Consider the following 18,109-nt stretch of genomic DNA (forward strand, 5'->3'; position numbering starts at 1 on the left):
AAGTTGTATTAAATTTTGTAGTATGTGAAACAACCATAAATAAGGAAAAACAGTGTTTTGAAAAATGAAAGTTTCTAGCTCATTTCGGTCAGAGCCGCGAATATAGCGCAACGACCGAACACTAAATTGATTAAATTTTTAAATTTAGGTCCGCTAAAGATTTGTTACTATTATCATTCGTATAGAGCTGTTCGGAGCGAACGCGGAATCTCTTCAAAGGGCCGACAAGGAAATATTTGGGAGCTGTGAACGGCTGGTGGATAGCGATTCAATTAGTTTCTGTCGTTATGTGCTACTGGCAGAGGTCATTATTTTTATTTTTGATGGTTAGTAGCATACACAACTAATGGCTGCATTTCAAAACACCGGAGCGAAACTTGTTTGTGATTGGTTTCCGCTAATTTCATGCATCGAGCCGAAAATCTTGAACAGAAAGAATTGTGATTCAAGTCGAATGCGCTGCTGTTCAAATGCATCGGATTGAATGTATTTTCGGGAGACTGCATATCAAGAAGAAGCTATGCCGTCTCGACTGCTTCATTTAGTTTATCAAGTTTCGTGCTAGAAGCGACACCAATTGGGAAAAATCAGGCATATTAATGCAGGGTGAATAGAAGATTAACAGGATGCGGCCGCCTCTGTGGATTGTCCATATTATTTAGTTTGCTAACTGAAAAGGGGGAAGCTACATCCAGAAAAACGGCGTAGGAGGTAGAACCGTAAATAACAATGTTGCTATTATTGACTAGCTTTCGACCACCAACTAGAATATTGCTCGGCCCAAGATCATTCTCGCGACGACGTTTCTGAGGTGGTCGAGAGGTACCGGGATTCGGTCGATCTGGAGTAGCTGTTAAAAGCTTTCTAACGAGGCGCGAAATTTGCCGGTTATTTTTGGGTAACTCGGCCTTTAGTTCAGCAAAGACGTCATCCGTTTTCCCAGCGATAGCATACTCAAGCTAAGAAACGGTGTCGCGAAAGCGAGCAAATTTCAACTTAATACATTCGTTGTACATCCAAAACAAATTTGGATTTTCCGTAAGAATTCTCAAGAACTGATGTTGATTCCCGTATTGCATATACACCATATTTTTGCAAAATCCCATGCATTCGATAAAGTCGTCGTCCGATTTAACGATTATCGCGCAGTGATTTCATGCACTTGCCGGCGATGGCGATTCCACGTTGAAACCGCTCACAGATAGCGCTGGAAGCAAAGTGTTGCTGGTTTGATTCTGTTCTGTCATAGTGCATATATTTTCTGTAAACATTGGTAAAAAACTTTTAAACACCAAATCACAGATCAATTTGTTGATAATTGTTTATGAAAATGAAGGAAAACCATCATTTTATGAGATGATGAGTAAACATCTTGCGAAAAGGGTGTAACCCATAGAGGTTTCTAATATTATTCGCAGAGCTATGTGTGCTGTTCCGAAATGTAAGTTGTTTAGCACCGTAGCCGTCGCAGCATCATTTCCCGTTCCTCCTAAGTTAAGCTAAACCTTCATAAGATGGGGTAAATTCATGAAACTCTCCAGATCACGCGAGGAAAGACTATATCTGGCTAATAGGAAATTGTCAGTTTTATATCATACACAGCCGATCCTTCTCTCTGATAGTCTTCACTGAATCTCCTACGTAGTCCAAAATATGAAGGAGTTTGACATTGGTACTGATTGGGTATCGGTTTGGAACTTTATTTATGGAACGATTTTTTATAACCACAATAATACCCCGATTACATTTCGAAGAAATGTATGAGCCAAAAAGTTGCAAATGGTTGTAATTTCAGAATAATTGCAAATGAAACTAAATTTCTTACTCATATTTTGGCAGTGGTAATCTTTTCCGAGAGGAAAATGAAGTTTTTGTTGTAAGCTATGACTCACTTGTGTGTGAAAAAAAGCAAACTGTATCACTTTGCCAGTTCATGAGCTGAATCATAGATGTCGCATGACTAATTTTGGTTTTGCCGCAAATCGCCAATAATGCGTGCGGTTCTGAGAATGCAAAAGAGATTATAACTACTAGAGGTCGCATGTCGCAGCCAACACAGAAAATTATCATCTCGCTCTCACATATGCTAGGCCCATTAGTTTGACACCTCTTGCCCCGGGTACACACATGTCAAAGTAATGGGATACAACATGCTAGAGCGAGACCCCATGTTTCAGTCCGTAAATACATGGAGACAGTAGCGCTTTGCTCTCTCTAGTAGTTATAATCTCTTTTGAGAATGCAGACAATAAAATACAGATGGCACTGCATTCGGTAGAAAATTTTGGTGGTTAAGTCGCAGAAGTTCACTCGATTGCATTCTTCGATGGGTTTTTCGCAACATAAAAGCAAACAGGAGGCTCTTTTACACTGCGCAAACAACAGTATAAACAAAATTCCCAGTCGATTGATACGCTAAACAACAATAAAGCTTCACAAATCTCGTAAAAAATTGAAAATAGCTGGAGACGATTGATGTAAACAACTAATCGTTATGAATACACTGAACCAAACCACCCCCTACAATTCTACACCAATATGATTTATTCTTTTAAAAATGTCGTTTCACATAAATGTGATCATTGTTCGAACGAATGCTTACTAGCCATAATAAGTCAAAAATACAGCTATACATCCACGTCAAAACAGAACGCATGACATTACCCCTTTCTACTCTCCTGATTAAATTGAAAAATATGGTAGAAATTTTCAATCGTTCTCTTGGTATTAGAACCGCTTAGAAATTTCTATCGAAAATGTCGGACGAGTAAAACCTTCAGTGAAAAAAACTGGACAAAGCTGAATGAATAACTAAATATTGCGTTTCAAGTTACCTACATTCCACAGTATAGGTCGGCTAAAAAGTGTCACATTTAAAAGTCGGGAATTTATTCAAAAGGGTTTGATTTATATATCGATTGCCGTCAGTCTACGCTCTAAGTTTCAAGTCAACTTTTACGCTCCATTAAAATTAAAGAGGTTTACTGAAGCAGACCCTATCATTTCGACAGTTTATCTCAGCTACTCCATTGAACTTTGCTTATTTTCCGAGTAAAATAAAGTCGTTCACAAAACCACTTTAAATGTTTGATGATAATCTCCATCCATGAAAAAAATATCTGCAAGGTAGTTTAAAATAATAATGAAAAATATCGTTGGATTCTGACCAGGCATCAGGCGAGGCTCCCGGGCGGTCGCTCACCCGCAGATTTAATCATTAATCACTAATGTGGGTATTTTAATTATTTTTTTTTTGCTCGCTCCACGGACCGCATCCAGCGAGAAAAATCACTTTGCAGTGAGAAATAAAAAAAATGATCACTGCCCGGCACTGGTTACTGTTGGTTTATTTTTCACCCGGCATTTTTTTTTTCATTTTCCCAGATTATGCTTAACGCTAGATTTTCCCGCCTCTTTCATTATTACAGAACACTCATTTCATTATAATGCTCTGTTTACGAGGAGATAATTTTCAAACCTGAAAAAACGGAACATTTTTATCTACCTCCATTAAATATATACGTAAAAAGGCATTTCTCACTTCGTCGAAAAATATACATTTTCGCCTAAAAATCTAAAATGTACCAACTCGAGGCCAGATCTTGGAGTGCAATCTGTAGCAGCATGACGACACCCACTTTCGGTTGCCTGCCAACGCCAACGTTAGGCGAGGGTCGTCTACTACCCACTCTCACTTCACAGTCACAGCTAGGCGGGTTCAGGAGTGATCGCTGCAGGTGGTACTACAGTTCATTAACTGTTGGTGGTACAGTTGAAGTGCTCGTCGGCCCGTAACGCCACCGGAATGTCCTCGTACGGCCGTACACCGGACAGCCGCTGGTTCTCGCGAACTTTTTCGACCTCCTCCAGCACCCGGAGCAGATTGCGCCCGGCCAGCTTCTCCAGCTCGTCGGCCGTCCATCCATCGCCGAGCAGCTCGGCAAAAAGTCTTGGATAGCTGCTCACGTCCTCCAGGCCGTTCGGGGTGCTTGACGGAAAAAAATAAACAGGATGATGGAAAAAACATGATTGAGGCATGTGGAAACAATTTCGGCGTTCGTAAATTGCCTGCGGTGTTTGGCAGTGTTAAGGTCATGCTGACAATATTTGCTTTATGCTCTCGTCGGTTACCGGGGAAGGGTGGTTGAAATAAAAAAGTTTTTTTACCGCTGGTTGGCAAAATATATAGTTGTTCGCTGAAAAGTGACATTGGCTAAACCGTCAAACAGTAAAATGTTACCAAAAAAACGCGATTAAAGTGCCAGCTTTATACTGTTCAAAACCCGAAACTTTACTCAATAGAACACTGTTGATTATTTTTTCTTTGCTGCGCACAATAGGCCAACTGAACAAATGACAATGAAACAAACCACGACCGCTTCCAGATCGCGCAGTTAACATCAACAACATGCATTATCATCAGTATCAAGATTTACATGCGGTTGGGGACGTTATCATTATGGTTCCCCGCGCGACAAATGATTTTGCATAGTGATTGTAAAAGCTTTTTAAACGATTCCATCAAGTATTTATTTACGCTTTGCGCTTTTTTTCAAATTCAAATTGAACCAGCAATTCAATTGAGGTTGCTCGCCCAGCCGCAAATTGTCCGACGCGGTTGTTTCATCCCGATCCCTATTCTATGTATAGTTCCCGCTGCAGCTCCGCCTGTACGGCTCCATAATGGGAAACAAATAAATATTTATGTATTCGACCTCATCCACCCAGCTAGTCAGCTGCCTGGCGACAACCTACACCATCAGCAAACAATCGACGAGACCGCCCATAGCACGGTCACAACTTCCAGCGACCATTTCCGGGATTAGAAGGGATGCTTGCGCCAGGAACAAGCTAAATGGGTGAAGCGATTTGCCCTTTCTTGCCCGGCCCTTCGCCGACGAGTAAAACAAAAAACAAACAGAGCGGAAGATGTTTGAAAAAAATAAATACGGTATTAAAAATGAATTGAATTACTTACAAATTAATGCCATCGTATCCGGCGCCGAGTCCCACGTGATCGATCCCGGCAATCTGTCTGATATGATTTATGTGCGCTATGAAAGGTAGTGGAAGAAAATAGAGGAAAATCGTTAAGAAAAGCAATCGACTGAAATCAATGTTATTACAGCCAACATATTATCGCACATATGATTGGTGAATTGGGATTTGTCGTCAAGCTTCCAGTTTCGCCAGCTGGTGCAAGTGCTGTTTCTTTCAAGACTTCCCTACATTGGTACTTCCTGCATCGCTATGCAAGAAAATGAAAATCCGGTCGTTCCGATGTGTCATCGCGGGGTTTGCCCGCCAGTTAGGGTTACTTTGCGTACAGTAGAAAACATTAATAAATTTTATAACTTTTCAGAAATTCACTTCTTTTTTCTTTATGTTCAATTGATTGTCAATTCTAATGTGAAATCGTGAGTGGAATTATAATACAGTACAATAGGAAAAAAAAGTCTTCCCTAATATTGAAAAAATGGAAACCCTAATTTGCCCTGCCCTAATCATACTGTGGAAGAAATTGGCTTTTAATCATATTCGGTAGTGATGCAAATGCTCATCATCTAATTTGGGGCAGCTCAGGGATCACTTTGAGAAGTTCTGAATTGATGAAATACTTAAGCGGCTCACATCTGCATATACTCAGTGAAAGAAATCACCTTACATTTATATGATATGGCAGGGAAATGGTGTTACATGTAACTCTCTGCTCTGACGGTATTACGCGAGAGTTGGCAAACTGGTTTGTACCCAAGGAGCACGAACCGATTGTTATCTGATCAAAAAATAAAACATCTTTGATCGATTTTTCGATCGATTTACTTCTTTCTATAACACTAAGCAAATAATAAAAAAAACTTTTAAGCAGAGTTTCACTTGTTCAAAAAATATATTGGTTATAGAATAAAATCTTCAAGTCTGTTTGCTCCAGCAATCAGCACAAAAAGATCGTGCTAATATAACATACAAATGATATTTATCAGAATGTCCATGTCTGCTTTCTGTGAAAAGTTACGTAGGGGTACCGGCAACCGACCACTTTCCCCTATACTTGCTCCCAGTGACCGTGCAGTCATATGTAGTAGACCGCCCAGAATTTTTTTTTGAAAACTCTATCGGTCCACTCCTGAGTCCATTCCCATTCCCTCTAGGAGTCTCTGCTACAATTTAGAGCCTATCTGACCAATATGGTCGAAGTGTGTTAAGGATTTGTCGACAATTTACATGGAGAAAGCCCACTATCTTACATTTTCACGGTTAGGTGGCACTCTATACATCAGTTTATCACTGCACGTGAAAATAGTTAAGAGCGATAATTTTGTTGCTTACAACTGTGTCAAAGACTGCCAATCAATCCAACCTAATTGGGAGAAGTTGTTAAATTTTTTATGAAGTGTTGTCTGAGTCAGTTTTGTGTAAGCCCAAACAGCACATGGTGGTGTACCAGTTGTCGATTCCCAGTACAGTAGTGAATAGTATGTTTGCAGCTATTTTTTCATGACATGGATCATCTTTTGACTACAAATATTGAGTTCCATATTTCAACGCGTAGAGGGCGCCAACATAGCAAGTCTAGCTAATACCCGTCGCGCGTTGCTGCGACTTTCAACGAAATAGGAGTAAACACAATTTGTTCCGAAGCGCCATCTGGCGGGCAGTATCTCAGTAGTATATAATCTCTTTTATTAACATGGTGATGTTAACTATTAAGATTTTCGCGAAATAAACGAAAAATCGATCGAAATTGCAAAATTTTAAGTGAATTACTGTGAAAAGGTTCCTTAACCTCATTAGCTGAAGCATGTTAGGGCATCATTCATTGGGAATTTTTTTCACCTTCAATGGATCTAAAAGATTTGAAATACAAAGTATACTTTTTGAGTTAGAGCTATTTTAAGACAACTAAGTTTTTAACTCAAACAGTTCAATAACTTAGTAACGGTTGAGATTTGATGGTATGTGTAGAACGATTTTTTCTCCAAATAAGACAGTCGACCATCCCTCGAGAGGTTCTTAACCATGAACCAAACACCCTGTAAACTTGAGGAATAGGCAGGGCCGCAGAGAGAAAATACGGGCCCGGGGGGTCTAACGTACGGGCCCCCACCACTGTGTATTGCCTGAGTACAAAAAAGTCAATGTTTGAAATCCATTGGAATGCACTGATATTATGTATAGTAAACTGAAATTTTATATTTATGTACCATTTTTTGCTCTAGTTGTTTGTAGTGCCAATGAAGAAAAAAAACGTAGAGTTTTTTTTATACTTTGGGAGTTTTTAATACCTCTTCGATAGTTTTGTTGACTTTGAAAAGCACAATTTTTGTTAATAGTATTTATAAAAGTAAGGAAATGGCAAGATTAAAAATGTAGTAATTACAAAACTAAAAATATTTGGACGGCGATCAACGGCAAAAGATAAAAAACAATAGGAAAACTAAATATTAACAGGGTGTACAAAAGAGCTAAAAACATCAAAATCAACCAAATAAACAAATTAATGTCAATTGTCAAAAAATGTTTAATCGAGAAAAACCAAAACAAAACCTATGAAAATTGATAAAGGAAAACATTAAACTAGAAGAACATATTGCGAAGATTAAAAAAATGCAACATTATTGAACCAATGGTGAAAATAATGAAAAATCGATAGGAAAGTAGGAATTTTTTTTAGAATCAATGAAAATGAAAAAAAAAAACTACTAAAAAGAATACAAAAATTAATATAAAAAATGCATAAAACTAAAAAACTCGATAAATCAAGAATAATAAAATTTATTTAACATTAAAAACAAGACATATTTAAAGCAATAGAAAAAATAAACAAAACCGTTAAGAATGTATAAAACTAGAGGAGCATATATAAAGGACTAGAATAAAATAACCATAGAAAAATTAAAGAAAATTTTGAAAAACTGGAAAATTGAAATGATGAAAAGACGAAAAAGTAAAGAAAATTGGAAGTATTGAACAAAAACGGACAAAATGGAAAACAAAAAAGAATACTATGCTATATTTCACCCTAAGTAGGAAAATTAGGTAAACACCAAAATTTCTCACCAGGGCGAAATTTTTTTTGGTAAAACCAGTCTTTGCACTTGAAGGGCACAAATCCTTATTTGTTACACGGGTGCGTTTCGGCTTCGTCTCATCAGAAACCGACACTAACTTTTTGTCGGAACAGATTAGCGCCGGCTTGACGCAAATCCCTGAAAACTAAAGCACACTTTGTGTTTCAATCGAACGACTGATCAAACGTGAAAAAACTATAAATTAATATGATAGTGTTAACAATAGAAAAAAACAAAAGTAAGGAACGTAAAAAGATGGATAAAACAAAACTATGCAAATAGATAAAAAAGGCAGAATCTTACACTTGTAGAAATACAAATACAATCCACAACTTGAAAAAATAGATCAATGAAATTTTAACAAAATCAAAAAAAAATCCATGTAGGAATAAAAAAATGGAAAAAAATTAGAAACATGGATCAAATTTCAAATAAGGGTTTTGGTTGGATTTTACACTATGCTGGTTTCGAAAACATTCATAATCCTATAAAAACATGAATTATTGTTTTATTTGTGTTGGTGTGTTAGCACACCTTAAAATATTTTACAAGAATGTTGTAACTGATTTCTAGAAAAGAGTTCAAAAATAAAAATAAAATCGTTACGTTCAGGAAGCGACGTTCGAAATCTCACGCTCACTCCTCCAAAATGAAGAAATTTTGTATGCGGATTTAACTTGCTACATTAGTTAGCTAATCTTGCTAACTAGTTCATTTAGTTTGGTAGCAGAGTTAAATTTTCTCTTCGAAATCAACCAAACACAATTTAGCAATTTAGTTGAACGTATGCTTCTTAGAATCATTGGCAGCTGCAAGATTGTGAACTGAGAGATCTTCTCTTCATGCTGCATGATATATAAAATTCAAAACAAAACTCTTACGTTGTGTACGCAATTTGCTGTTATAATGAAAATGTTGATAAAATGCCGTATTTGAAAGAATTGTGAAACGTATTTATTTTTTTTCCATCCCTGGCCTCTTAGCTAGAAAGAATTGGTAGTCGAAAATCGCCGAAAAAAGCTACGCCATTTGAGTATGACCCCTTTACAAAAATGTTTCGGTATCATCTCGTATCTGAATATGATTTTTTATAGATTTTGTATCAATGAACGGGAAATCAAATATATTAAAATTTAAATTTAAATTTTTGGATTAACTTCAAATTCTTTTGGTATATCAAGAGTTTTTGATGACTCATTTGAGCAATTGAGCTCTCAAATAGAGGTAGGGTTACCGCCTCTAGTGGTACTTTGACTAGCAGAATTTTACTGAGCAGGGGATAGACTTCAAGAGACACATGGGTATGCGTTGAAATCAATTAGAATTTCGAATTAAAGTGATCACTCGACAGAATTTTGGAGCGCTTCCATTGTTTTTTATTGTATAAAACGCTTAAAAACAAATATGCACTGTAAATAACGCTTAAAAAATAAATATGCGCTGTAAATAACGCTTAAAAACAAATAAATATGCTTTGTTCTGCTCCTCAATAAACAAACACGGGGTATGAAATCACACTTCAGTTTCTTTCGAGAATCTTTGTAAGGAACATTAATTAATTGAAGCGAAGGTTCAATGGGGTAAAGTAAACCCTAATGGCACTTTTAAAATAATATTTGTCAACGCCGAGAGGGGTCCTCCTTAACAATTAGGGTCTGCAACTCGAGGATGATATTCATGAGGACTGGGTGCTGGGCGATTCGTGGTAATGAAAAGGGCAACGCAAAATTGCAAAATAATCTAATGGATTCGGATTTACCTGAACAAAGACACGGAATTCGTCTCCATAAACCGATCTGGGCCCTAAGCAGGGTTTTTTTTCTTTCAATAATTACTTTCGATACTAATCCAGCGCTTTCGAAGTTTGGAAATTCAATAAATCAAAAACTCGATTTCAAATTGGCGAAATTCGAAGAAAACCTCATGATTTCTAATCAAACCATTTAATTGTTTAACCCTTTCAAGTCTGACCATATTTTGATTATAGACATTTTAACCTTAAGTTCATTCGCTTCTTCATTCAGGTTAGGAATTTTCCTATAACAAATCTTTATTCCTGTGTGCGGGGTTGGGATTCGAGCCCAGGTGAGCTGCGTACATGACATTCAATGTACAAATTCCGCTATGCCCGCTCGAGTCTGATCTTGTTTTGATGCGAGAATTAGGTTGGTATAAACATAGTTGATATCAAATATGCAGTAGTTTATAATTTTCGCTATTCTAATTACCTCATACACAAGATATTGAATTTTTAATTGCATTCTCAAATAAATTTTTGTCGAAAAAGTATTTGTCAAAATTTTAGATTCTGTTAAAAATCTGGGCCCCCTTCAAAACTCCGGGCCCGGGGGGAAACACCCCGCCCCCCCCCTCTCGGCGGCCCTGGGAATAGGTAGTTTGTTACACGAACTGTTCTTCGTTGGAGGGAGCCGGTGCTGTTTTCTGTTGTAGCGAAATGAGTTTAGAGTTATCGCATTCGCTCGGTACAAATATCTACGAAATAGAGAGAGCCAGTCAACGCACTTTGGCAGACATCGAAAATAAAACACCATAATTTGGAATCCGCATATAAAACAATCAACTTTCTATCCAATGTAACAAATAGCATTCCGGTGCATACGGCAACCCTACCAACGACAGTATAAAACCATAATACTCCATCATCTCTGCGTCGGATTACAGCTGGATCGGTGTAAAAAGTGTGGTGACCCCGTGTCAGAAGCAGAAAAACAGAACCAACCCGAGAAAAAGGAATTGTCAATGTGGAAAGAATTGTGAGAGAACTCATTTCATGCAGACACAGCGTGAGCCTTGTTATCGTTCCCTCCATTATGCAGCCGCGGGAAAGCTCCGGAAGTGGTAAACCATTCGCTGCATTCGGGATGGAATGCCGGAGCGAAAAGGCATGAAGAAGGAACCTTAAAAACTTGAATAGTTTCAATAGCCACAGAAAAATGTTAGCTGCAGTAGTAGAAAAATGTTTTTCTTTCACGTTGAGACTGCACTTTTCGCTGGTTGAGTGTTTTTCGCCTGATTTTGTCGTCGTGGGTGCACTTTTCGGAAGACATCAGTACCCCGGTGCTACTCGCAGTGACGGATAATTCAGCCACAATTCTATTTTTCTCCTCAGCTCCCCCCCCCACCAGATTCGTTACCGGTGCAAGACATGAAATCTCGTTTGAGTATGGATCATTGGATGGTGGAGCTGAAGGACTGGAGGGTTCTACGTGTGAGGTAAGAATACCGAGTTGATTGGTTTTCTATGATCGTCGTCACTGTGGTAGCAGGGATGATGCAGAAGCTTGCTCATCGAATGATGACAAATTGCGGATAGGATATAAGAAGTGTGTCATTTAGCGTTAGGTGTTGAGCAAGGCTTTGCATGCTTCACAGAGTGATGGTATTTGTGTAACGGCTAAAGGGTAAATAGATCATTGCAGAAGTTTTGAAGTAGAATACTTCTAACGTTTCAATATGGGGTCCCGTTTCAAAAATTTCAGTTGAGAAATTTTCCCAGGTTTGAAATGCGAATATCTTCCGTTCTACTGGACGAAATCGCAATATTTTTGCACTATCTGATCGGAAATTTGTGCACGTATTTCGTATTAAATTTCGGAATTACTGCGACTACTATAAATAAACCAAAACAAGGATTTTCAGAAAATCCTTCGGAAACAGCGAGGAAAATACGCAATTTGCCAGCATATCCCACGCAGAGCCGTCAAAAAGGAGCATGTAAGCGTTTCATTACATACGGGAATGTTATATATACAGGACACGCGAGCTTGTTTTGTATCAGTGGGTGCTCGCTTACCACACGAGCAACATGCTCGTCCGGACGGTACAATGAGCGGTATCATATTTGCGTTCCCGTACCAAGCGTCATCGCAAGGTTCTTCGTGATAAAATCCAGGGAATCACCAAATTCGGCGTCTGGCTCGTCGTGGTGGTGTAAAATGCATCTCCAATTTAATCTACGAATGCTGATGGTGTGCAGAAAAATGTCATCCGAGATGCCTTGACCTACACTGAACACGCCAAGCGCAAAACCGCAATGAATGTCGTCTATACTCTGAAGCGGCAGGGACGCACTTTGTATGGATTTGGAAGTTGAAAAGGTAGAACTCACTTGTATCATTATAAAAAGGCCCTTTTCATGGCCACCAAAACCATTTCAAAGAATAAGTTTGCATTTTCTGTTTCATGGACTGTTTCTCCCTGGAGAGCAATTTGGGTTAAACCCTAAATTATGATTTATTTCAGTACGTAAATTGCAAATATGGTCAGAAACAAACTGGAGTGAAGTGGAAAACATTTTTACTAGGCGCATTCAAAAAAGGTTCCAATTCTCAAACATTTTACCAAGGTGCCGTATTACATTACTCTCTTTACCCTGAGTGTTCGATAATCTCCGTAGTGGAAACACAATTTCAATTTTGTTCTTTATCAAAAATATGTCGTCGACCAACAAAGGGGTGGAGCTACGACGAACACATATTGAGGACAACACAAAAAAGGACGAGCTTACATTGTGCTGTAGTCAGGTATAAAAACTCAGCATGCTGTTGCTCACGATCAGTTCGTTTCCAGCATCAGCATACAGCAGTTCGTTTGCAGCATCTCCCGCAAAATTCAAACCGCAGTCCGCGTGCTGCTGTCAGAAGAGTTGGCCAAGCACGCCGTCTTCGATGGCACCAAAACTGTTACCATATACACCAGCACCAAGTAAATTTCGAACACTGCCCAAAGAAAAGGCCCTTTTCAGGGCCATCAATTTATCGACAAAGAATGAAATTGAAGTTTTGTTATTACAAGCATCAGCTTGTCAAGAGCGTTGGATGGTAAGTGAGCCACTTGTGAACAATACCGTCGCTTTCACGAGAATGGCACAAAATCAAAAGTTATTTGTGATTTATAGACATTTTAGTGTAATGATTCAATTTACAAAAATCGAACGTTTTCTAACGTTTCGATATAGGTGCTCCGTTTCAAAATTTTCGGCCAGAATGCTGCCTGTTTTTTCAAACGTGAAAATCTGCTGTTGTATTGAATGAAAACCTTCGATTTTTGCGCTGATTGGAAATAGTTGTGACTAATTCTGTAGAATGTACAATTACTGAAATAACGGATTTTGTGAAAGCAGTGGTTGGTCCGTACAATTCGAATCCAAGCGAGCCAGACTAGTTTTCGTTGGAAGGTCCACCTCTGACAATAGAAGTAAACTATTTTATATTGAATTCAACTACAACTTCCTTGAAAACAGCACAGCTAAAAAAACTTTTGGGAAAAACGCGCAAACCTAAATTTTCTACTATAATGGAAACTGCCTGTGCCCAGCCGCACTGCATCATCAAGCCGGGAGGAAAGAGGTTGTAAGGCAATGGAAAACGAAAATTTCATTTATATCTTACTGGAATATAATTGGCTGGTCCTGAAAAGAACTTGTTGGTTTGTGGTTTATATTGGGTCACAATTTAGACCTGCTCGATTGCTGATAGCTGTGAATTTCTCGCAGGGCGACAGTTTCTGTTCAGTAGTGATGAGGCTTCCTAACGCCAACCGTGACTGGGGCACTTTTACGCGGCCTTCGTTGCTTACTGCTTGCGGGGAGGCTTTCCTCCGGTGGACTTACGAGCGGTATGTTTGGTACGGGCCATTTATCAACAAAGAATCGAATTGAAATTTTGTAATTACAAGCATCCGAAAGTAGCTTGCCAAGAGCGTTCGATGGCAAGTGAGCTACTTGTGAACAATATCGTAGATTTCACGTAGAATGACACAAAATAAAAAGTTATCATTTGTCTGTTTGTTTACAGTTTCGTGTTTACTAGGCGCATTCAAAAACGGTTTCAATTCTCAAACATTTTACCAAAGTGCCGTATTACATTACTCTTTTTACCCTGAGTCTTCGATAACCTCCGTATTGGAAACACAATTTCAATTTTGTTCTTTATCAAAAATATGTGGTCGACCAACAAAGGGGTGGAGCTACGACGAACACATATTGAGGACAACACAAAAAAGGACGAGCTTACATTGTGCTGTAGTCAGGTATAAAAACTCAGCATGCTGTTGTTCACGATCAGTTCGTTTGCAGCATCTCCCGCAAAATTCAAACCGCAGTCCGTTTGCTGCTGTCAGAAGAGTTGGCCAAGCACGCCGTCTTCGATGGCACCAAAACTGTTACCATATACACCAGCACCAAGTAAATTTCGAACACTGCCCAAAGAAAAGGCCCTTTTCAGGGCCATCAATTAATCGACAAAGAATCGAATTGAAATTTTATTACAAGCATCAGAAAGTGGCTTGCCAAGAGCGTTGGATGGTAAGTGAGCCACTTGTGAACAATATCGTCGCTTTCAAGTAGAATGGCACAAAATAAAAAAGTTATTTGTGTGATTTGTAGACAGGTTAGTGTAATGATTCAATTTACAAAAATGTAGAATGTTCAATTACTGAAAATAACAGATTTTGTGAAAGCAGTGGTTGGTCCATACAATTCGATTCCAAGCGAGCCAGACTAGTTTTCGTTGGAAGGTCCATCTCTGACAATAGAAATAAACTATTTTATTTTGAATTCAACTACAACTTCTTTGAAAACAGCACAGCTAAAAAACTTTTGGGAAAAACGAGCAAACCTAAATTTTCCACCATAATAAAAACTAGTGCCCCCGCCGCACAGCATCATCAAGATTGATAGTTATTCAAGCCGGGAGGAAAGGGAGAGGGAGGTTGTAAGGCAATGGAAAATTTCATTTATAATAATAATACTTTATAATTGGCTGGTTCTGAAAACAACTTGTTGGTTTGTGGTTTATTTTGGGTCACAATTTAGGCCCGCTCGATTTCTGATAGCTGTGAATTTTTCGCAGGGCGACTGTTTCTGTTCGGTAGCGATGAGGCTTCTTAACGCCAACCGTGACTTGGGCACTTTTACACGGCCTTCGTTGCCAACCAGCCCCCTGTCAAGGACGACGTCTCTGTACAGCCAGCATCACTGCCATGAAAGGCAAAACATTGATTTTGAACCGAATGATTAGAAGCTGTATTTAGTTACAAAATGTCGATTAAATTAAATTATTAAATCATCCCACAAGATGCAAAACGTCGTGTGGAATGCTTGAATATCGAGCATAGTGCCGAACATAATTCTTTGTTTGGGGCTTTATAGCTATAACGCCCCATATATGTCGGTCGCTGTCAAACTCCATATGATGGTATAGGGTTGCCAGGGGGTTGTTGCCAACTGCTTGCGGGGAGCCTTTCCTCCGGTGGACTTGCGATAATTGATAATTCCAAAAATACTCCAAATAAACTATGAATGTGCTAAAGTCGACAAAATCGCATAGAAATTGCTTATTCCAGAGCAGAATTTACCGGTCTAAAGTGTATTCTACTTCACTCCGGTTATGTCTCTGACATTACCCACCCATCTTTTTTTTTGTGTGATACGGAACATTGTATAGAGAGAAGATCCACTACTGTATGAACTATGACAACACCTAAACAATATTAAAAGTAAACTAATTCTCTTGTAATTGTATTTATATGAGAGATTGTTCAAATCCACAACTAAGAAAAATCTGTACAAGTGAGTTAAACCTCCAAAATGTTAAAAGAAGGAAGCGCTCCATAAGACACAATAGTTGTGATACTGTTTCTATAGTTCAAAATACATGTTCCTATATTTTTATATATTACTAGCTAATACCCATCGCGCGTTGCTGCGACTTTCAACGAAATAGAAGAAAAACACAATTTGCTCCGAAGCGCCATCTGGTGGGCAGATAATCCCCGTCCAATAGCACACAAACACGCTCCAGAACATATGCCTACTATGTACAAATTTTTATGGCAATCGGTTAAGCCGTTTGGGAGTCCATAAATCATATACATACAAACATTGACTTTTATATATATATATATATATATATATATATATATATATATATATATATATATATATATATATATATATATATATATATATATATATATATATATATATATATATATATATATATATATATATATATATATATATATATATATATATATATATATATATATATATATATATATATATATATATATATATATATATATATATATATATATATATATATATATATATATATATATATATATATATAGATAGATGTTCTATTTGATTACATTATTTTGTTTGCATTACATTTCTAATTTAGTATATTGGGTGTTCAGCCACAAGTGGTGACTTTTCATGATTGCAACGATTTTTGTCGGAAGTTGCTTATAATACTGTTCGTCATAATTTCTAATGTTTCTATGTTTGTGAGTCTGTGCAACTCGTTTGTGCTAAAGCAGGGAGGACGCTTCAAAATCATTTTCAGAATTTTATTCTGAATCCTTTGAAGCGTTTTCTTCCTAGTAGCACAACAATTTTCCCAGATTGGCACTGCATATAGCATTGCCGGTCTAAATATTTGTTTATAAATTATTAGTTTGTTCTTTGGGCAGAGGCTAGAATTCCTGTTTATCATATTTTCTATAAACATTTCATATATTTCTATAAACATTTCATATATTCGTTGCATTTTGTTTGGATTCCTTCAATATGATCCTTAAAAGTGAGCTTTTTATCGTAAATCAAGCCCGAGTATTTAACTTGATCTGACGACGTTAAATTCAAACCATTAAATTTAATAATATGGTTATGATTTGGTTTAAGAGAAGAAGCTCTTGGTTTATGCGGAAACACAATCAATTGTGTTTTTCCGCATTAGTGGAAATTTTCCATTTTTTCAGGTAATCATTGAAAATATTTAAGCAGATAATATGAAGACTCCTACCAGTGGCTGAGATGCTAGTATCATAACAGAAAAGTGATTTTTACAGCCTACGTGTAGATTTGGAAAATCAGAGGTAAAAATATTGTGTAGGATTGGTGCGACGCTTGACCCTCGAGGAACACCTGCTATTACGGGTAGCTTATTAGATTTACAATTCTGATAAGAAACCTGTAGGGTACGGTTAGTAAGATAATTTTTAATTATCTTTATTATGTAATTTGGAAAATTGAAATCCCACATTTTGGCAATTAAACCTTTGTGCCTAGGCACTGTCGAAAGCTTTTTCGATGTCTAGAAGAGCAACACCAGTGGAATAGCCCTCTGAGATATTTACATTTATCATGTTAGTTACTCTCACAAGTTAATGAGTAGTTGAATGTCCAATACGAAATCCAAACTGCTCGGGTAGAAAAATAGAATTCTCATTGATATGTGTCATCATTCTAGTTAGGATGTTTTACATTTCTTATAAAAGAAATGTATAGAATTCGCTCAAACTTTCAAGATTTTTTCCGAGGCCCGGAGGGCCGAGTCTTATATACCAATCGACTCAGCTCGACGATTTGGGACAATGTCTGTGTGTGTGTGTGTGTGTGTCTGTGTGTGTGTGTATGTAACGGACAAATTCTCATTCGTGTTTCTCAGCAATGGCTGAACCGATCTTATCCAAACCAATTTTAAATGAAAGAACTAAAAAACAGTATGAACGCTATTAATTTGTTTTTGATTCTGATGTTTAGTTTCCAAGATATGAATGTTTGAATGCGTAAAAATGACGTTTTTTGCAGTTTTTTTAAATTATCTGCCGAAATTGACATGATAGATTAACAATTTATATGTTTTTAGATAGCTTTAACGAACACCTTTCGAACAAGCTATAGATTGTTGAAATCGAACTATTATCAAAAGAGATATTTAACATTAAATGCGGACGAAAGATTTTTATCATTTCCCATTGCCAGAAATATGACCAAAAACATGTAATCTATTATTAACGCCAAAACGGCTTATTTTAGGTCAATAGTATCTTTGGAGAATTTAATGAAGGTAATATGCCCTTTCTTTTGGTATTGTACTTTAGCTGATTAATCCCCCTATGAGTGAGATATTTTCACAAATTTTCTTGGAAGTGATTATATGGAAATGATGCCTTCAGCAAATTTGTAGCTCTTACTTTTGCGAACAACTTTACTGAAGACTTCAAAT

General features: G+C 37.5%; 1 protein-coding gene across 1 annotated transcript in view; it reads right to left on the reverse strand.

Annotated features, from left to right (window-relative positions):
• Nucleotides 1-2,076: 2,076 nt before the first annotated feature.
• LOC131678565 (uncharacterized) overlaps nt 2,077-18,109 on the reverse strand; it is a 237,963-nt gene continuing 221,930 nt past the window's right edge. The window contains exons 10-11 of the mRNA XM_058958778.1: nt 4,979-5,054; nt 2,077-3,988 (exon numbers count right to left, since the gene is read on the reverse strand). Of these exons, the coding sequence (XP_058814761.1) occupies nt 3,754-3,988; nt 4,979-5,054 (311 nt within the window). The 3' untranslated portion in view covers nt 2,077-3,753. The remainder of the gene's footprint in view (nt 3,989-4,978; nt 5,055-18,109) is intronic.

Source organism: Topomyia yanbarensis, chromosome 2 (genome assembly GCF_030247195.1).
Source record: "Topomyia yanbarensis strain Yona2022 chromosome 2, ASM3024719v1, whole genome shotgun sequence".
NCBI classification, from domain to species: domain Eukaryota; kingdom Metazoa; phylum Arthropoda; class Insecta; order Diptera; family Culicidae; genus Topomyia; species Topomyia yanbarensis.